This window comes from Nannobrachium achirus, assembly GCF_963921795.1.
Source record: "Nannobrachium achirus genome assembly, contig: SCAFFOLD_162, whole genome shotgun sequence".
Classification (NCBI taxonomy): Eukaryota; Metazoa; Chordata; class Actinopteri; order Myctophiformes; family Myctophidae; genus Nannobrachium; species Nannobrachium achirus.
In genome coordinates, this window is record NW_027664979.1 from 140,230 (window position 1) to 163,053 (window position 22,824).

General features: G+C 43.8%; 1 protein-coding gene across 1 annotated transcript; it reads right to left on the bottom strand.

The window, feature by feature from the left end:
- Positions 1 to 209: 209 nt before the first annotated feature.
- LOC308280685 (germ cell nuclear acidic protein-like) lies at positions 210 to 22,824 on the bottom strand (the record flags this gene model as incomplete). The annotated part of the gene is made up of 11 exons (XM_080755006.1): positions 210 to 438; positions 2,159 to 2,363; positions 3,530 to 3,668; positions 14,623 to 14,767; positions 15,862 to 16,201; positions 17,676 to 18,182; positions 19,402 to 19,472; positions 20,796 to 20,862; positions 21,371 to 21,420; positions 21,835 to 21,907; positions 22,686 to 22,824. 11 exons carry the CDS (start codon positions 22,822 to 22,824, stop codon positions 210 to 212), a joined length of 1,965 nt encoding a protein of 654 aa, XP_080611132.1.

Here is a 22,824-nt window from a genome sequence, read left to right on the forward strand (position 1 = left end):
GCTTTACTTTGGGAAAGAACATACAAATTTGAAACTATACAAGGTTTCCACCCGACAACGACGATATAGACCTGACCTACGCTAGTATTTTTGAGAATTGTCTGCCTAAAACGACACCCCCAACAGAGGGGGACGCCGGGTCCAATGTGGTCAATGACTCCGCAAACCTGGGAACAATATATTATATAAGACACAACATCACAGGGATCTCAGCTTTGACTCAGTCTAGCCTTGGCGGCAAACTCTTCGCTGAGTTTGCGCATGACGTCGCCGTGGCTCTGCCCCGCCAGCTGCTGGCGCACGCTGGCAAAGTTATCTTTGACGAAGCTGGCGAAGGGTGTGGCGGGCCGACTGGAAGGGTTGAGCAGGACGAACTTCCCCTTGCAGAGAGCGCACACGAACCGCTCCGTGTCCAGTGACTTGGAGTGACGGCCGATTCTGTGGAGAAGGAAGCGGCACAGTATTAATAGAATATACAAAGGGTTTTCAACAGAGGGTCCCGAGAGTTACTACAGGGGGTCCTCCAAATCTTGGAGAGAAATGTTTCTCCTTTTTTATTTTAACCACTTGAACCCTGGTGTCCAAATTCGGACACCAGAGAGAACTTTAGACAAAAATAGCCGATCTACAAGCTCACAACGCCTCGCATTTTTGGCAAAGACTCAAAAGGTTTGTTGTAGAGGGTAAAAGAGTACAGAGTGAAAGGTCAAGTGTATTAAGTATTGACGGTTCAAGTGGTTAAATATCTGAAAACACAAATTGACATGAATCCAAAATACACTGATGATTGTGCTGTCAAACAATGAAACTATGGAATCTCTGAAAAGGTTGTGGGGGTCCCCGCTTCATCTCTCTCTCAACTAAGGGGTCCTTGGCTTGAAAACGTTGAAGACCCCTGGACTACACATACAGTATATTATATACATGATGCACTGTGAATCCGTCTGACATTCAATGTTATGTGAGATACATAATGGTTACCTGAGTAAATAAGCTGTAAAGCTTACTAGTCTTCAATCAATCAATCAAGGGTGGTCGAACAACACATTTCAGCCTCATATCCTGTCAATACTCTTCTCCAATATCCAGTCATTGACAAAAGATGTACTACTGCATGTTCATATTATGTTTGTACATTACGTATACGCACACCTACATTATCTGTCCATGAATTGAATACCAAGGACCTCCAACGTAAACAAGACCGTAAAGGGCTTATCTGGGGTGTTCCTTTTAGGCAGGGTGTTTGACTGTACTTTTACTGTACCATTTCGTTTTTACTATACTTGTACTGCTCTTCATTTTTGTCTAATAGAATATTCAATCAATCAATTATAGCCTACTTATATTATAGCTTCTACTAGTTTGTCTTTTAATTACAATAACTCAAGTCAATCCACCTCTAGATCAGAACTTATACTATTATTTTACTAATTTGCCTTTTATTTTTTAGCTGAATTACATTCATGTACCTTTTCTTTATTAAATCTCTCTGTTTCCATTCTGTTCTTGGTTGGTCTCCTGTCCAAGTTTATTCCCTCTTTCGCACATTTTTATTCAGTGGACACAGACCTTTATTTCCCCTCAGGATCAAATGAAGATCTATCTATAACTAACATTTATAGATAGATAACAGGGTTTCCACCCGACAGATGATGACAGATGATGTTAGTTCTCAGGATTCAAATTCAGAAGTCTGCTATTTTTGAAAAATCGTGAAAATTGAATTTTGAACAGATTCTGTAAGTGTCTTTTGAATTATAAGATTTTTTTGAAAAACCTATGTTTCTATGTCAGCAAAAGAAAAGGTCCTTTTCACTTAACTGGAGCTCAGTAATTCTGTTCTTGAGACACTACTGTCAGTGGTTCTCAAACCTTTTCATGTCAAGGACCCCTAAAATGATATTTATTTGGCCACGGACCCCATCTGACAATATTTAGTTCCAGGGACCACCCAGAAGCAAAATTTGAGTTACAGACGTTCGCTTTAAAAATACATATATTCAAAGATTTTCACGACTTTTCAAAAATAGCAGATCTACAAGCTCGCAGCGCGGCGCTGTGAGCTTGTATATCTGCTGTTTTTCACTGGTTAAAGCATTCAATAATTCTAGGCCGTGGGGCATTCATTTACAAAAAAAAGGCAGTTTGCACGTACATGTTCTTGCAGCGCACACACTCCCACTGGAACTTGTAGGTGATGGCGTAGGCGTGGCAGCGGGTGACCATGGGCAGCTCGGGGTGTGCCAGCGTGGACTTGCGGGCGTAGATCTTCCAGACGCTGCCGTGGCCGTCCCGTATGCCGTGGAACATCCAGACGGCGGCGTGGCACATCTCATGGACCAGCGTGTCCCGCAGGCGATCTGCCGGGAAACGCTTGTCAAAATTGTGTTTCCAAATAACGACAGCTGACGACTGAGCCAACTATTATGAAAAACAGAAACTATCACTAGATATTAGTTCATAAGAGGAGTGCACACCAACTATGTTGTGTAGACTTGGGGCTTTGACCGCGACAACCAATACCCATGGCAAAAATGCTTAAAGGGGCACTCCACCACTTTTCAACCTATGTTCATATAATTGGTCCTCACTCAAAAATAGCTTTTTATTTTTATTTTTTCTCAGAGGAGGGCTGTGGGCAGGTCAGAAACCCATCGTCTTGTGACATCATCGATTGCCAATCTTTCTATTCCTGAAATGTTGCAATTTTAAAGTGGAAGCCATTGTTCTCGCGATAATAAAATCTAAATAATTTTTTCAAAAATATTGATTACATTTTTTTTTTTTAGAAAATGATGATGTCACAAGACGATGGATTCTGAACTTCCCACAGCTCTCCTAGGAGACTTGGACTGAGTAGAAAAAAAAAATGATATTTTATCATGAACATTAGTGAGGACCTATTATATGAAGACAGGTTGAAAAGTTGTGAACTACTCCTTTAAGTAATAAACAGCTTAAATATGAGAAAAGGCCAACGCTCATGGCCAGTTTCAAATTGACTGTCAACCCACTAAGGTGAAACGTGTGTGAATGGACGAGGGCAGACCGGGCATGCCAATGGTCAATGCACATGTGCAATGTCAGATAGATGTTCAACTCACTGAGAAAAAATGACTGTCCATTCTCAAAGTGGGGTCTAAGCAGAGTTGCCGTGGTCTTGGGTCGCGCGCCCCCGGCGACCCATACCTTTTCTGAGCTGAGGTCTTGCAAGAGGGTGTTTTAACAAAGAAACGAGCCTATATGCATATCAATAGACCTGTATAGTAGGTGTTGAGCGACCTTCACGGGACGTCTCTAGATAAACGACCCCCCCAAACATTGAATCAGCACTGCAACACTGGGTCTAAGACACCCAGGGGATCTTGAGGCAGTTCCAGATAAATAATTGATAGTTGAGTGATTATTGATACCAAAAGGACCCTTACAGGTCTGTAACTCCAAGAGTTATTGGGATCTGTGGCTTAATTAATGCCATTAACAAACCAGGGGTCCTTTGAGAAGCACTGGGATAGACAGATCTTACCTGCAGAGTCACACACTTTGTCGGACAGTTCGATGCGAGCGTAGCGGGCACCACCAGGGCCTCGGTGCTGCCCGCTGATACAGTAACCTGCAGTCTTCCTCAACTTCTTGTTCCAAGTGACTGACAGATCAGCAGGGAGCTAGAAAAACATACAGTACATCAGGCAAACAAAAAATGACTTATGAACACACACACAATTCACTAGTTTGCAAATCCCGCCCCATTCTGCCCTGTTACTAGGCTGGGACATTAACCCTGGGCAGATTGTTTTTATAGTGGCAGTGAATGGGATTTTTTATTTTTTCATAGCCTCATTACAGCTATATAAAGTACCAAAGGAAAAACATCTAGGTGATATTAATAAAAAGGGAAGACAAAGGTACAGTAGTTACATTGCAAAACAGGGGGTTTCCCCGAAAATATATGTTTTAATTTGTTTAATCCCAGTGGGACAGAATCACTATTGCAGATTCTTTTATAGTGGAAGTGGATGGGATTTTTTTCCCTTCATAGCCTCATTACAGCTATATAAAGTACCAAAAAAAAACACATCTACGTGATATTAATAAAAAGGGAAGAAAAAGGTACAGTAATTACATAGCAAAACAGTAATTTCCCCCCGAAAATATATGTTTTAATTAGTTTAATCCTCTGGATCAGAGAGAGAATAGAAATCGCGCATTGCATCTTGGGTAGGAAGAGGAGAACTATAATCTGTTCTCCTCCAACATCTCCTCACATAATAGGCTGGCTTTTCGTAATTCTGCCCATTTAAAATATATGTACCCAAACGTAACAAGTTAGACCATTGATAAGGTCCATGTGAACTAGTCTGTTGAAGCTTATTCATTACAATGATCGCAAACACTATGGTCGCGAGCGGCCTGGCCGTGCTCCGCAGTGCGGACAGCCGGTGAAAGACGGCTCCCACTTTCTCCGACTGCAGAACTCCACCCCCGCTTGCAAAAAGTGAATGTATTGTTCTGGTTGGCCAGTCTGGGAGTCTCATGGACCAATCAGAAGGCTGACAAACGGTGAATTGGGCCGTAGCCTACTGGTTCCCAAACACTGGGTCGGGACCCATTCGTGGGTCGCAGACACATTTTTATGGGTCCCTTTGTTTTTGGTTATCTACATTTAGTTTTTTTTATTATTAAAATATTTTCAAAAAGATATTCCCAAAAAAGCTAAAATGTTCATGTCTAAAAACAAATGTCAAATTCCATAAATTAGAGCACAGATGTTTAAGTAGTAGTGAAAATAACTGATCTACAAGCTCTCAATGCGGCACGAAGCAACGCGTTATGAGCTTGTAGATCTGCTGTTTTCACTAGTTTGGGTCCCGGGCAAACGTTTAATCTCTTTTGGGCCACAAGCCAAAAGGTTTGGGAACCACTGCTGTAGCCTACCCTGAAGAATGACGCCTGTAGATTCAGGAAAGGCTCATTGCCTTGCACGCACTTTCCCAATGTAATAATACAATTTGATATGCCAATTAAACTCTCAAAGTGTGTGTGTGCGTGTGTCCCTACTCCCTACTGCCAGTCGCTGTTCAGGATCACACATTTGGTGGTCTTGTTTTTAATGTGGCTCTGGTAGCCTATAGCAATGCATCAAACTGGGCTAGAGATGGACCGATTGCAAAATTCTTGGCTGATACCGATCCACCGGTTTTATGAAGGTCTGACCTGCCAAAACTGATTTTTCCGATACCGATTTCTTTAACTAAGAACTAGAAATGGGGTTGCTCCAATACCTTTTTTTTTCAGGCCAGGTTCAGGTTCAGGTTTATTAGTCACATGCATATCCATACAGTTACAGACATACAATGAAATGCTTGTGCCAGGAGCACTCTCAACCTTATTACACACAAAAACATCAACCCACAACAACAAGACAACAACAAGACAACAACAAGCAGGGTTCCTGCACCATTTTGAAAGTAAAATTTAAGACTTTTTAAGACCTTTTTAAGACCTCAACAAATGTTATTTAAGACCCAAATCGCCCTCCCGGGCCCTTCGCCCTACCTCACGCTCACCACGCTGACGGTGAAGATGACGGAGGTGCGCCGTCTCAGGCGACCTTGATCCACGTGAGACACTGCCGAGAGAGCTAAAGCAAGCGAGTAGCCATGTCGAGCGTTGAGAAGGTCGCATGAGCCGGCTCAGCGCTGTCCGAGTTATGTCACAATAGGGACAGAATAGTAAATAATTTCACCCCCGATTATCATTACGCTGGATAGACACCCAGGGCGAATGGCTGGGAGGGCGAACAGACCTGTATTTTAGAGCCCAATCTATTATATGGGTTGATAACTTGGGGATCGGGTGCGTATTCGGACAGCAGGTGGGTCAGCAGACCACCGTGGCCTGTCACCATTATTCAGAATTGGAGATGCACAATATTGTCTTTTGAAACCATAAACCCAGCTTCTGCAGTGAATTACAACTACAAGATGCTGTATACTGACTCATACATACAAGCAGTAAAATGTTGGGACTCCTACCACAGAAATGAAAAAATAAAATATTAATAAACAATAAAAAATATAATAAAGCCTATGATATAGACCTACAGATCCAAATAGCCAAGTTAGGGACTTGTCTTAGAAGACAGGCATGTATCACAGCTGAGAATGCCACCCCTCAATGTTAATCTCAGACAGTCTGAGATCACCAGAACACCAGAAATCTACTATGTTCAAAAAGTTCTGGGGGAGGACCCCCAGATACCCTGCTTAAGGGTGTGGGCACTGGGCAGTGCATGTAATCATAGTGAGATATCCACTTAAGTAGTGAATATTAGTACATAGTACATATTGCTTCAGTTATAAAATCAAATTCTTCCATATGCCCCCCCAAACTACCCCCCTAAAATCTCCTGAATTCTGACTGTCCAATGTTGGCAACCCTGCATGGTCACTGAGTAAAATTATTATATTACTGAGTGAACGGGACTCAAGTCGGGAGAGGAGGGGATACGCGGTGTATTGATGAGCGTGTGGAACGTAAAATCGCTCGGTACAACAGCTGTTGTAAATCACAGATGATTGCTAGATTCTCCTCTTTGAAAACAGGCTGACTAATGACTTTATGACTGTCAGCTTCATTCTGTCTCACAGGCAGAAGGAACGGGACAATAGCCTTAGCATGTAGCTAGCTAATTCCTCATGGTTGAGGAAAATCAACAAACATCGATTATGTCACATCCCCGGCCCGCATCAATGCAGAATCAGAATCGCGCACGGCCGCATCGCGAATTGTCTCAATCTAAAACGTTTTAAGAAGTCCACTCCACAGCCTACAAGCACAATGCTCTCATCTGCGCTCACTCACAGTGTGATGTGAGAGCGCTATACCTAACAGGGAGAGCACAGGGCAGTTGATGTGACGGGAGGCTAGAGAAAAGGAGCGCTTGTTTTGTTCAAAAACAAAACTACCCTCTTCCGCATCCACATACATCACCACAGTACTGACAAAGCGGGCGGAGCCGAGAACAACAAGCAAGCTCCTCTTCCCACTGACTGCTGCTCGCTTCAGCCTTTTTGCAGTCGTCTCTCATCGTCTAATATTAATAAATCAAATAAATGAACGAATCAAATGAATACGTAGGCCTACAAATGTTTATGGCTTAATTTTCCCATGAGCCTTAAAAACAGCATCTTCAAATTTAATACCTACGGTCAGATTTAAGACTTCTTAAGACCTTAAATTTACGATTTTCTATTTAAGACAATTTAAGACTTTTTAAGGACCCGCGGGAACCCTGAACAAGTCACCCAAGACAACCCAAAAACAACAAAAACCATACAGTGTAACAGTGTACAGTTTAAAAACTGCGTACAGTGCACATGACTACCTAGGTCTCGCTTTCATCTCTTCGTTAAGCAACCTGATTGCTTGAGCATAAAAACTATTACTGAGACGGGGGGTGTGCGATGAGATGCTCTGGTAACGTTTTTAAGTAGGCCTACAAGACATACTTCAATTTGAGTACCAATAAGCTAGAAGAACACTAATGCCAAATCAATCACAATAGTGCAATATCCAAAATCACAGACAATATTATCCAGTCTAATATGACCGTCTGGACTAGGCAGGAGACGACATTGACACAGGATTATGGAATATATCCTTACATTGCAAAGGTAATCAGCACCATCTGTATTCTGTAGGCTGCCACTAAGTAGACTGGCTGCTACTTGCTAATGTTTACTTTAGTCACAGGACCAGAGCATCATGCTGTGCAGTGCCATAAGACACAATTGGCATAAAAGCGGTATTTATGTCAGTGACCTGCCGGTCACCGATTCGGCCGGTTTGATATCATACCTGCCGATTTTTGATATTGGCCGATTCCGATGTCCATCCCTAAACTGGGCCATTGAAATTAACATTGAAATGATCGGGATAATCCTTGATCAGCAGGTGAAACTCTCCGCGCTCTTTAGGCAATCTCAGGATGGAGCCAATAGGTATTTGTTATTTTCGGAACTGATTAGCGGATTAAGATCAATGTGCAAGCTCCTTTATTATGTGGTTGAAAGCTAGAAGTAGGACTGTTTTGAAGTCTTTAGTGACGTCCATGGAGATAATGTTTTAGAAAATAAATTCAACCACCCATGACGTCTTCATGAATATTAGCCAGATACACAGATTTATTTCATCACCTGAAACTTGATTATGAAAACAGGGCAGTTTTGCCAAAATCTAAAGTCTATTCTTCTACACTGTTATGTTTTGGATTGTTAGCAGGCTAGTACTATACTGTACTGCAGGGGTATTCAACTAAATTGTCCAGGGGGCCACATTGACAGAAACCCAAGGGGCCGGGGGCCGCACTAACGCCCCCCCCCCCCCCCAGCTATTGTACACTTGAAACAACGGCACAACCACATTTTCACTCATTTTTCACAAACAACCACATTTTCATCTAACTACATTGCAAAGCAGAATACTTTTCAAGTAGAATACTTTTCATGTTAATGTGCTTAATTTCTGTTCAACAAGTTGACAACTGCATACAAACGTGCTTTCTTGGTAAAACCTAGTGCTGCTAACTACATCACACTAGTGATGGCCAACCTGGCATTGATGTCGACCTTATTGACAGTGCACACACAATTTTGCCTTCTCTGATGCTTTAACGATGTTCAACGAGGATCAGGTGTGTCGCAGACGCACACACTCCACTCTGCTGCAGTGCTCTGACTGGAGTCACTTCACTTGAATATGATGGAATATGATTAGGGATTAATGATGCGAAGGAGTGTAATGACGAAGCGAGTTCGGGGGAGTGTTCTGGAGGTTGCGTGCGCTCACGTGGTCGGGACCTGCGCGTCCCGCCCCCTATACAATATATAGGTAGACCTGCCTGTAGGTAAGGTATTGTTGCGCAAGCTACTGCTGCTGCTACGCATGGCTGTCTCGAGGGGCTACTGGTTGTTTGTGCTGCTGACTTCTGCTTGGATCATGTCTTTCGCGTCTTTAGCCGCTGTCTACGCTAGGATCAAGGGATTCAAGGCAAGGTTGTATGGGAAAAACTTTGGGATTGTGGATTTGGGTAGACACTGCTGTGTTCTAGTACTGCTTCAACAAGTGTGTGGGTCTCCGCTAATGTTGCTAATTCCCAGCTGATTTCTGCAGTGCAGTGCTGCTGATCCTTGCGGCAGTTGTTGTCGTGGCTAGGCTAATTTAGTGTGTTTGTGCTGTTGTTGCTTAGCTAACTTAATTGTGCCTTTGTAGGCCATTGCTCTTCTTGTTTCGGCTGCTCACTATTGCTAAAGCGCATTTTTAGCTGCTGTGATCAAGGCAAGGCTTATGGCATAACTGTTGGGTTTGTTGTTTGTAGTAAACACGGCTGAGGTCTACTTCTAACTACTGTTTCATCAAGGTAATGTTGCCCATTCCAGCGATTTTTGCATACTACAGATCAAGATGGAAGTAGTTGTGGCTACTGGCTAATGCTAAAATAACTTCATTGTGCTTGGCTTGCTTGCGACCGTTCGCTATAAAGGTAAACTCAGTTGGTTGTGCTTATCGGGAACAGTGGTGTGTCGTCGACGGAGCTAGCCGTATCTGCTACTGTTGAGCAGCGTTCCTTTCTTCAGTCAGCCAAGGGCTAGCTTTGCTTGTTGTTAGCCGGCTAGCTTCTAACTTCTGTAAGGATAGCTGTTAGCTGGTAAAACAGCTTGCTAGCCATGTTCTAGGCACAAGTATGGCCCCGTGTGAAAACGTTGCCTCTATTAACAGTAATGTCTCATGTCAGGAGGAATAAATTAATATATAGGTTGCGCGTGTCAGTAAGCGGCATATTATAACTCTATGAATCTACCTAGCAGAGCTTTACGTCTTCACGGAGGAGGTTTACGGTAGCACATACTAAGCGCTGCGTGTGGGAAATGTAGTTCTCTATCATGCCAAGCCTCGGCGTTGTGCTAGAAGTAATAGTCGTATGAACTACACGTCGGGCCAGGAGGAAAGCTTTCGATTCAGGCTTCGTCGCAGCGTGCTTAATCTACTTAGTATCTGGGGCCTATATTGCTTCTGCCTCTCCTTGGGTTATGTGTATGTTTTGCACTGTCTGGCCCTCGCGGGATGAATGATTAAAACATTAATCGCCGCTCGCTATTATAACTCTATGGCCGCTCGTTTGAGAAGCTATAAAGGATGTCTGTCTGCGGGGGCTCCTGGGAGGAGGAACCCGCTAGCTCTCATAGGTGCCATAGTTTACGTGCGATCAATGTTTTGCTTCCGCTAACGCAAGTCGTGCCTGTCTGACCTGACGTCACCAGTTGAGTCGCTAGTGCATGCAGGGAAACGTAGTCTACTCTAAAGCTAACCATTCTCTTCAGTTTTCAGCATCCATCAGCTGCAGCTCATCAGCTTTTTTTTTTTTTTTTTCTTCGCATCGCAGGCTATTAGTTAAAGTTGATAAGTTCTAAGTTGTCAGTTGTGCTGCTATATTAAATGCTAAATAAATACGCCAATTGTTGCTGCTGCCGCAGTCGGATACCGTCATGTCTCCGTGGTTTCGGCGGAGGCTAGCTCTACTCAAGCTGCTAATGCTGCTGTTATGGCTGCTAATAATTACAACTGACGCTTCTGCTTGTAGGATGCTGACATCATGTTATCTGTGCAGTTCATGCTCAGTGCCACGTGTCTGATACTAACATTATTTGTATCATTACAGCTCCTGGCTAAAGCACTTCTGGTCCGCTGCAATCGTTACTGCTTCATGTTAAAGCTGCTACCAGTGTATCAGAAGTAAAAGTGATTTAATTTAAATGTCGTTTCAAACTAAGGTTATAGTATTGGGTCACATAGCACACTTTATGTTTTCTTACAGCTCATGCTAAAGCTAATACATGTTGGTTGCTAACATCCTGTTTATTATTTCAGCTCAAGGCCGGAGCGGCTGCAGGCCCACGGCTTTGGCATCAGGTTATCATGGCAGCTTTATGCTAAAGCGGCTACATGTTCCACTAATCATGTTTTACTTTATAGCTTCTTGCTGCGGCTGCTACATGTCTGCTGCTAACATTTCTATATTTTCAGCTCGTGCTGGAGTGGCTGCATAGCTGCTACTGCAGCAGCTAACATAATCTTTATCACTGCAGATCCATGCCGGAGCTGTGGCAGGCCCGCTACTACAGCAGCATTTTGATCATTGCAGCTTCTGGCTAATCTCCTACAGCTTCTGGCTAAGCTCCTACAGGTTCCGCTAACAGTGCGTTTTTCTTCATAGCTTCTTGCTTCGGCTGCCACATGCCTGCTAACAGGTTTTCAGATTCGAGCTGGAGCTGATGCATGGCTGTCGCTACAGCATGTTTGCCATTGCAGCGTCGTGCTGCAGCGGCTGCGTTGTCTATTAACATGTTATCTTTATAGCTTCGTCCACGGCTGTAGAATACCATGAGGCCAGTCAGGAGTCGATTAGCACTGCAGAGGGCTTTGCTTCTACAGCATCGGCCAACCCAAGCAAGGCGGTCGTCACGCCTGCCAGCCCACCCGCCGCCTGCCTGCTGCCCGCGAGCCCACCCGCCAGCCCGCTGCCCGTGAGCCCACCCGCCTGCCCGCCAGCCCGCCGTGTCGTGCTAGAAGCTCATGGGGCGCAGGCTCGTCTTCCGGAGGCGCAACACGCCGACGCCGCCATCATGCCGCAAAGGAACCTGGGAACTGCAGTTCCAGCACCAGTGGCGGGAACTCCATTCCTCTCACCAGCAACAGCTATCCTAGAAGCACTGCGGAGCCAGACTCTAGCAGGTAAATAGCAGCGCATTTGCTTGTTCAGTGCTGTTGGGGTTTCAGTCGCTTTAAGCTTGGAAACAATAGGTAGCCTTAGTAAATAGCAGCACATTAGCTTGGTTGGTATATTGGCTTGGCCGCTCTTGCATTGCTTGACTTAAAAGTCAAGATGTGGTTTTGTTGAGTTTCTTGTATTACGCATCAGCAGACTCTGGAGCAGAACTAATTCACTTTTCCGTCCTTTATTTCCATGCTGAAACATCCGCCTGATGTCTGCCCCCGGCACCCATGACACGAGCCTGGTACGGCATAAAACCGAGAGAGCTGCGGCCTGCCCAACCAGCTGCCCACCTGCACGCCGCCCCCCACCCGGCTACCCGTCCACCCGCATAGCTCTCTCGCTGGACCGGGGCAGTGACAACAGCAGCGCTCCGGGTGCTGTCATCAACCAGGAAATCCTCTAGCCGCCGGGCATCGGCAGCTATGTCCGTTACGTCAGACTCGGCAATCTGAAATCCGGCACGCCCAGCTACCAATGAGCATCAAGCCATGCAACTCGGGACTGAGCGGCTGTGCTACTAGCTCAGGTTTCATAAGGTTACATTAAGCCGTTCTGCTTCGGCGTGTACCCGATATGTTTGTGTGTTTATTTGCCGCTGCGCTTCACATGCCTAATATGCAAAGCAAGGTGTTTGCTGGGGTGTCTTTTTAGGTTAATGGCTGCCTCTCTGCTGCGCTTCACATGCATTTTAATATGCAAGCCAAGGTGTCTTTTAGGTTAGATGGGTAAGTTTAACAGTATAAACCAGTGTTATACGCAGTTGCTCCTGCTCAGTATAGTATCGCTAAAATGACACCTACCTTCATTGTTGGTTGGCTGTTGCTAATATTAATACACTTCAGTACTACTGTGTATTTCTATCGCGTTTGCCCTTTCTAGTATAGCATAGCGCTCGAGTTCTAGTGTTGGTCGGCGTATCTACACTTTAGTTGCCTCCTGCCCACCGCAGTAATCGCTAAATTGCAGCAGTGCTACCTTCTTCGCCGTTGGTTGGCCTTTGGCAAGCTGCTAATATTAATAAATGTCAGTACTACAGCGTATTTCATTTGCTGTCCATTCTAGTATACGTTTTTATGAATAGTTGCATTGCTCTGCCGCACTCCATTTTCTCTGCAAAGCAAGGTGGTTGCTGGGGTGTCCCTTTAGGTAGGATGTTCTGAGCTGTCCCGCCGCCTTTACTTTAATAACTGAGCTTGGCCTTTCCAGAGTATTGTGTTAGGTAGTTATATAGTTCAGTGCCTCCTGCTCACAGTAAGCGCTAAAAGTACAGCTGCGCCACCTTCCTCACCGTTGGTTGGTCTTTGCACGCTGTTAGTATTCATTAATTCCAGTATTACTGCATATTCATCTGGTATCGCTCTAGAGTATTAAGGTTAGGCAGTTGGTGTAGTTATGCTCAGCACTAGTCGCCTATTTACAGCAGAGCAACCTTCACCGTTGGTTGGCAGTGGATTCTTAGCTTTTGCTTGTGTTGGGGGTTGTTGTTTTGGGGGGTCTCGGGTAATTGCCTGCAGAGATATGTTAAGCCCACGACGTACACAGCCATACATGTACTTCGCCGTACATGGTACACGTGTGATCGTGGGCCTGCAGGAAATGACCCGAATACAGAATCCATCGCCAAGTTATGCTCCTGCCTAAGTTGCCATAGATGCCTGTTCTTATTCCTAGGCGTTGGTATGCTGCGGCCTTAGTATAGTATCACAGTATACATGTCATGCATTTGTCGCTCTCCTGCTGCCGTTAGTATGCCTAGTGTATGCTGCTGCCTTTATGTATCGTGCTGCTGCCTTCATATCTTGCTGATGTTTATATGCTATGTTGCTGCTGCCATTCTTGTCAATAAAGTATAATCTAACCTAAAGAACGCTCCCCTGAAATGATGCGAAGGAGTGTAATGACGAAGCGAGTTCGGGGGAGTGTTCTGGAGGTTGCGTGCGCTCACGTGGTCGGGACCTGCGCGTCCCGCCCCCTATACAATATATAGGTAGACCTGCCTGTAGGTAAGGTATTGTTGCGCAAGCTACTGCCCCGCCACCACCCCAGCTCCACCGTAGGTTCTGTGTTAGACCCCGCGGGGGGTCTCGGGTAATTGCCTGCAGAGATATGTTAAGCCCACGACGTACACAGCCATACATGTACTTCGCCGTACATGGTACACGTGTGATCGTGGGCCTGCAGGAAATGACCCGAATACAGAATCCATCGCCAAGTTATGCTCCTGCCTAAGTTGCCATAGATGCCTGTTCTTATTCCTAGGCGTTGGTATGCTGCGGCCTTAGTATAGTATCACAGTATACATGTCATGCATTTGTCGCTCTCCTGCTGCCGTTAGTATGCCTAGTGTATGCTGCTGCCTTTATGTATCGTGCTGCTGCCTTCATATCTTGCTGATGTTTATATGCTATGTTGCTGCTGCCATTCTTGTCAATAAAGTATAATCTAACCTAAAGAACGCTCCCCTGAACTGTGATTATGGTAAAATGAAGCTCACGTTTCATATCGCGCAAACCATACCTATAACGTTCATTAGCCTCCACAAAAAAACGATTTTGGAGTTTCTGTTTTTTTTTTTTTTTTTTTAATTGCTCCAGGGGCCACAAGGAAGGTCCGGGCCGCCAGTTGAATACCCATGCTGTACTGCCTGCATTGAAGTCAATCTATCAATGGCCCGCTAACTACTTGAGCCCTAGATAGATACTGATGAATAGTGACAATAACTGCTAGCTTTTGTTGTTGAAAAGTTCCCAAAATAGGTATTAACAGCACGTGGCAATGCTCACCTTGCTGTCAAACACAGTGGTGTTGTACAGCTTGTACAGTCTGCTGGTCAGTTCTTCCTTGTTCTGCTTGAAGTTGCGTCCGTAGGTGGAACCCGGCTCTGACAGGGACTGCAGGAAGCAGCCTGGAGTTCTACACACTGGCACTCTGTCAACAGCAGGTTTAAAACACAAGACAAACATGAAGGGCAAGACAGACATTACTGGGCATCCAAGTACCATCAAGGAGGACAAATGATCTTTTAAAAGCAAATACAATTATTGAAAAAACACCAATACAGAAGGGCAGTCTTTAGAACACCTTGACAAATGATGTGCTCCTAATTTCTCTGCATCATTCAGGGCTTGATATTAAGGCTTGTCCTGTTGTCCTAAATCCTTCCGGACAAGCTCTTTAAAAATGTAGTCCATGTAGTCCATAGTCTACATGTAGTCCATAGTCTACATGTAGTCCATAGTCTACACTCTACATGTAGTCCATAGTCTACTAAATGTCCCCTGTGGGATAATAAGGTATCTGTTGGACAAGTAGCTCTTGGTTTAACCTTTTCTGTGACGCTCCTAGCAGCTTTGTGCTGTATGCAGACTATGGACTGACGATGGAGTGGAGGGAGCAATGGGGATCGTTACAGTCCTTTTGTTATTTATTCTATTTCAATGTCTGACTATGCATGCATGCATTATTTAGGCCTACAATTAGTGGATGCTTTAACTATAAAAAAAATAGCAGATATACAAGCTCACAGCGCAGCACCGAGTGCCGCGCTGCGAGCTTGTAGATCTGCTATTTTTTTTAAATCGTGAAAATTATAATTTTTACCCGATTCTATAAGTGTCTTTTGAATCCTTCGAAGATTTTTTGAATAACCCTATGTTTCTATGTCAGCAATCTGTCTAGCCATCGTCAAAGAAAAGGTCCTTTTCACTTGCAGCTCAGTTGGTCTGTTCTTGAGAGACTACCATGTCAGAGGTTCTCAAACCTTTTCATGTGAAGGACCCCCAAACTGATATTTATTTGGCCACAGACCCCATCTCTAGTTCCAGGGACCACCCCCAGAAGCAAAATTTGAGTTACAAACGTTCGCTTTAAAAATACATATATTCAAATATTTGCACACATTTTCACAACCTTTTCAAAAATAGCAGATCTACAAGCTCAGCTTGTATATCTGCTATTTTTCAATAGTTAAAGCATTCAATAATCCTAGGCCCTGAATGGGTTAAGAAACCACACACACACACCTGCTCACTGGGCCACCTCTGGGCTCCGTCTGGCTGACGGTGGGTTTGTAGACGGCTGACTGGCCCGGGGTCTTCTCACCCAGTGAGCGAACGCGTCCCTTTACAGGCAGCCCCCCTGGGGCCTTCACATCCAGGGGTGTTCGCCCCAGAGGCAGCGAAACGGGGGTCTTCTGCCCCATTACAGGGACCCCTGGGAACTTCACATCCAGGGGTGTTCTCCCCAGTGTCAGAGAAACGGGGGTCTTTTGTCCCTTTACGGGCAGCCCCCCAGGGGTCTTCACATTCTGGGGCGTTTTTCCCTTTCCAGGTGGAATGGATGATGGAGGCTTCATGATGGAGCCTGGATTCAAGTCAGAAGATAATTGGCCACTTAGTCAAGCGGCTACAAGTCAATTTATTGATAGAATTGTTCACTTTGTGATACAAGCACCAAATTTTGCACAAAGTTTCCTCTGGACCTACTTTTTCCAAAAAGCAAGTTAGCCACTCAATTAAAAACAAAAAAGTCCCATTGACTTTCTATACAGTAAAATAATACAAAAAAAATCTGCTTCAAATAGCATGTGAGGGGTCAAACTAGGGGTTTTTCATGGTGCTGAATCCATTGTAAGCATCTGTTTTGCACAAAAAACATTCCTTGGGCTAGAAAGGCCACCACAAAACTATGGTTTAGTGATGAGTCATCACTTTTCACCGTGGTTTTCACGCTTTTGTGGGGGCCTTTCTAGCCCAAGGAATGTTTTTCCTGCAAAACAAATGCTTGCATTGGATTCAGGCTCATGAAAAACCCCCTAGTTTGACCCCTCACTTGCTACTTAAAGCAGATTTATTTTGTTGTATTATTATTTTACTGTATAGAAAGTCAATGGGACCCCAACCCTATTTGTTTTTAATTGAGTGGCTAACTTGCTTTCTGGAAAAAGTAGGTCCAGAGGAAACTGCAAAATTTGGTGTGCAAAATTTGGTGCTTGTATCACAAAGTGAACAATTATCTCAGTAGAGGCCGGGCTAACTTGTATGATTGAGGGAATAGGGCTGCCATCTAATGACTTTCATAATCGATTAAATAATGCAATTATTTCTTGTGTGTGCGCATGCGTCTATAATTAGGTCAAAGATTAATGCTAAAGTTATTTGAACCGAAACAAAGCAAAACAAGAAAATAATATCACATGATGCTTGTTACGTCAAACCATGTTTTAGATTTTCTGTCAATCGACAACATTAAAATAGCGGCATAACATGACTTTCTTCACTCGGTGCAATGGTTTGGCTTCAGAAGACTGACTATGCTGCACGACTTGTAGTGCTGCACAATATCAGTATCGCAAAAGGCAACGATATGGGCGATATAATTGCCCATATATATTTACAAATAAATGTTTCTTGTGACTTGTGGAACAGGATCATATATTTATTTATGAATAAATATATTTATAAATAAACATATGGGTGACATTTGCAGGGTCTTTGACTAGTTTGTGTCAAGTCAAGGCATGTTCGTGTCAAGTCAAACGAGAGTAGACACTTTGAGTGGGACGCCCTGTGCGAGTGTGCGTCCTAGGAAAGTAAGCTCAAATTGTACGGTAATATATTGTATCGATATTAAAAACTTTAAACTATTAAATACAGAGATATGAAATGTTGACCATATCGTGCAGCCCTAACGACCATGTATTGGACAAAGTCACAAAACGTTTTGCTACAGAAAAAGCTGCAAAACATTTTTTGATACTAGGAACCCACCAAAACATGAGCGTTTCTAGTAAAAAAAACAAGGACAACTTGAGGGCTGGTTGGACCCTTTGTGTTACCTGTGAGACCATGCTTAGGTGAGGCTGTGCTGGGCTTCGCATCCTTCCTCCGCAGTCGTTCCAGCAAGGACAGGAACTCCTCCTCATCAGAGCTGCTGGAATCGTCCTGGACGGGTGGACCCGAGCGGGTGCTCTTAGGAGGGTGCGACGACAGACTGGCGGGTGTGTGAGTTGAGTGGGTGCTCTTAGGAGGGTGAGATGAAGGACTGGTGGGCGTGTGTGTTGGGTAGGTAAAGCGGAGCGAGGGAGATAACGGTGATGGCGACGGCGAGGCTTGGCTGTCATCTTCATCGTAGTCTGGACTGGTGACCGTGGAGGACAGTTTATGGGGCTTGGTGTGACGAGTAAGCCAGGTTCTTTTCATCACAATGCCACATTCGTCGTCGTCGTCATCGTCGCTGAGAAAGACCGGCGAGTCCCACTCAGAAAACGGCCGTCTCACCGGAGGCAGAGGTGCCGCAGGAGTGGTCTTCTTCGACGCTACAGCAGGAGTGGTCTTCTTAGACGCTACAAAACGGCAGATTAAAAACAAAATGGGCCTCAATCACAAAAGAAAGCTTACATTTTTAAAATAGCCCATTTAAAACCCATTCAGAACGGGTACACATTATTGTCTATCATTATTTATATGCTTTAACTATTGAAAAATAGCAGATATACAAGCTCACAGCGCGGCACCGAGTGCTGCGCTGCGAGCTTGTAGATCTGCTATTTTTGAAAAATCGTGAAAATTTGAATTTTGACCCGATTCTATAAGTGTCTTTTGAATCCTTCTAAGATTTTTTTGAAAAACCTGTGTTTCTGTGTCAGCAATCTGGCTAGCCATCGTCAAAGAAAAGGTCCTTTTCAATTACGTGGAGCTCAATTAGTCTGTTCTTGAGACTACTATGTCAGTGGTTCTCAAACCTTTTCATGTGAAGGACCCCCAAAATGATATGTATTTGGCCACGGACCCGCATCTCAAAATATTTTGTTCCAGGGGTGATTTGAATCCTCCGCGGTTGCCAGCTAACAGAATTGGCCGTGTACAGGGAGGGGAGGCGGGCGAGCCAGGGAGGGTGATGATTTCTGTCACTGCACTGCAGCGTTTTCTATAGGAGCCGGGAGTTCAGTGGGTTGAGGAACTAGGAACAGATAGCATGTTCCTCCAGCTAGCCTCGCATGACCAGACAGTACCACTGCCGTGCCGAGGGCCCGGCATTTCTTTCCCCATCTATGTCTTCTGTTCTGATGTAATTCTCTTGAATGTATAATATTCCTGGAGAATGCCACTTCTCAAGCCCCTGGAGGGTTTTTAGGCATCTCCTTCACATTTTCTAAATCTTTGTAACAAATGTTCTTGTAAGTGAAATAAAAAAATAAAAAAATCCACTGGCTGATTGGGATCAGATGATACAAACTTGTCAACAATCTCACAGGGTTGTCAGTGACATGTTTGAAAAAACTGAATTGGTTAAAAAAAAAAGACTATACTAAAGAGAATCAATAAGCCAAAACATTATGAATTTGGTAAAAAAAAAAAAAAAGACTATACTAAGGAGAATCAATAAGCCAAAACATTATGAATGCCACAATGTCCATGGACATAAAGATAAAATCTGATTGTGTGCAAACAATTAAAGGAGGACCAATGTCTATTACGGGACTTAGTGTGAATAATTCTGTGTGACGTTTCAATGAAATATTATGGCAAAGCATCATTTAGGCTTGCAGCATATTGGGTTACCTCTAGCAGCAGACGGCTTCTTCTGAACAAAGTCATCATCAGATGATAAGTCCACTATGAAGTGCTTGAGGCTGTGGGGAAAAAACAAGCATTTCTCAGTATTTCACAAAACATGTTATTGTCAGCCAGCGTGAGAGAAGCAGTTATGGAAGACTACAATGTTCAGGGTTCCCACACATCTTTACCAATTAATTTCCAAAACTTTTCCAGAATATTTAACACGAGCAGATCTACATGCTCACAAGTAACGCCTCGCAAATCAGCTATTTTCACAATTTCGGCCTCTAATATTTGACAATTTGGCCAATGTTTAATTTGTCATTTCAGAGGTATTAACAAAATCAATAACCAAAGACAATGCATAGCTATTTTTTCGAGGACCTTCCAGGACCCTTGATCAATTCCAAAACTTTTCTACTGGAAAAATATTTTTCTAATTTCAAAATATTTCCAGGAATTTCATGACCGTGGGAACCCTGAATGTTTTACAAGCGGCCATGAAGTCAGTCAGCGTTGTCTACCGCTGAGGGACCCAATCAGAAGCACCACAGATTGTCCGTGCTGCTGCGATGACGGCAGCCGTTCTGCTCTGCCACTCTGAACCAAAGGGCCTGCAGAACTGATGAAGATCTAGGCTTTGAATTGAATTCTGGATCAGTGTTGTTTTTGACAGCAAATTTTGATTTAGTTTTAGTCATAGTCTTTTGAATAATAGTCTAGTTTTAGTTGACTAAATATCATAAGATTTTAGGCGACTAAATCTACAGTCGATTTAGTCGACTAAAATGTATTTTGGCAGGCCTTGATGGTATCATAATGACTGATTTTACACTTGGTTGCGTGCTGAAAATAGCCGATCTACAAGCAAATCTCTACAAGCAGATCTACAAGCTCACAACGCATCGCGTTGCGACACGTCAATATATTTAGTCTTAGTTTTAGTCATCACGGCTTAGTTTTTATTTAGTCTTCGTCAGTGAAAAAAACGCAGTCGACAAACATTTTTCGTCATAGTTTTAGTCAACGAAATCAACACTGCTCTGGATATAAAAAGCTCACTCAGCAAAATGTTGTCTTTAGAAAGGCATTGCTGGGTGAGGCATTGCTGGGTGCACAACATTATGTATTGACGTTTTAATAGCAGAGTGACTCTCTCGCGGCTCTCACGTCTGATCTCACTTTGGAGAATGAAGTCTGGTCAATCTGTTTGCTACGATAATTAATCTCATGACACATTGTGCAAAGTTCAGTTTCAAGCACATTCTGTCAATACGGTGGGAAGAGCCATTTCAAAAGATATTTCAAGAACAAATGATTTTATATTCATTTTTTTTCAAAAATCTAAAAGATAAATCACAATAAAATCATACATTCGCAAAAACGTCAAACCCCACCTGTCTTCACTGTTGCTCTCAGGTGTTCTCCTTGGCTTGGATTTAGGCGTCTTCATTCGGTTCACAACTTCCACATGCAAGGACAGACAACAGGAAAAACACTTCATTATCATCCATTGATGAGAAGAGAACTTGCATCAGTGTTTTCCAATGAAGTGCCCAGTGCCCACCCAACATACAACATACTGTCTCCTTCCCCTGACAAAATGACACTTCTACCACTTGTTGTGGTCACATGTTCAGATACTGGATTCTGATTGGCTTAAAACAGTGGTAAATCAGTCAACAACCTTGAGTTTGCTCATGCACCCTCTGTTGCAATTTACCATTCGAGGGTCGTGGGTTGTTGGCTGATTTATCACTGTTCCAGGGTTGTTTGGCAATCGGCTTCGCCTCGTGCCACAACCCTGAAACAGTGGTAAATCAGCCAACAACCCACTCCCTCTCAAGGTAAATGGCTTACATTTTCAACTGAAGAACTTTTGCGCTAGAAAATGCATGATTTCTGTCAAGTGACACTCGAAAGGGTGACACGTCGACAAAGTATAAACAGAGCTTAATTTTGGAGTACTCACATGCCTCAAAGCCGCCATCACTGTCCGAGCTCAGGGCCACTGAATGGGAACTACAGAGAGAACAGCAGCAGCAGTTAAGACCACATTGAAAGCCTTTTCATTTCACTCTACTGTAAAACCCCTAGTGTTCCTTTAATTTAGACTGTAACCAAATTGACCGATTGGGTTACACGTGTACACTCCGAATTAATTAAATGTTTACATGTTACATTAAATGCTGCACAATATTTTAAGAGGTTACATAATACATTACAATAGATATTACATAGATGTTAATTAGCTGCATAATTATGTAATTAAGGGTGCAACGATCAATCAATACAAACCAATGACGATTATTATGTGTGAGCATTATGTGCAAGGCATGTGTGCTTTGCATTGTGACGCGTCGGCGTCGTGAGCTTGTAGATCTGCTATATGTTGACGCTGGGGATTTATTTTACTCTGTGTAACCTTGTTCTTACCGGTCTTTCTTCACAGCACTGCACGGTTTCTGTGAGCTGGGTTTGACTCTGGGTGTAGCCCTCTCCTTCAGATCTGAGGAGCGATCAAACAAACATCATTCACGTAGCACATTTTGTCCATTGAAATATAATACTGGGTAGGGCTGGACAATACATTGATATAATGTCGATATCGGGATATGAGACAACATATTGTCAGGGATGTGGGGGGATATTGTAATATGGTATGGCTATGGCAGTCTGTGTGTGTAAGGTTCCTTCACCTACATGGCCAACAGACCACTACTACGTGACACATTGGGTTCGTATATGAATGCGGTTAATCATGATGACAGGACAACAGAAGTAACGGCCGGGACAACCAAAAGCCCGGTCCACGTCTAATTAATACCCAAGACGGATATAGCAAGACACGGCAATTCCGGTTTCGTCCCCATCTGCGTGACATAGGTGGATACCTTTTTAGGAGGCGGAAGCCCTTTGGAGCATTCATTTCCAATGGGAGAGTGAATGTGAACACAGCTTCTGAACCAGTTTTTTGTTCCATGGTCACTGAACTAAATATTAGACCTGAATGTTACAAGCCACATAATATTCCCACATTTTCATACTAAAAAGGCGTCTTTCAGAGATACGAATTAGGAGAAAAACAACTTTATTATTGCCCTTTATATGTCCCAGCAACACTCTCGCGGGACCTAGAACCAGTAAAGAGGACTTCGCGAGATTTGCCGTCAGACACCAGCGCCCACTTAGGAGGCTTTTTGTAGGCTTTGTGTACCATGTCACACTCAGTGGCTCCAATCAGGTTGCCCTATCTTGGTATATGAAAAATCTTTGTCAATACTTACACAGGTCAAACTCCTCATCGCTGGACTCTACCAGGACATTGCTTCTGTAGACACGGTCTCTGGAGGGTTGGTTCTCCTTGTCGTCTTCACTGTCAGACAGCTGAGCTTCGACAGGAGAGGCTGTGTCGACGGTCCCCAT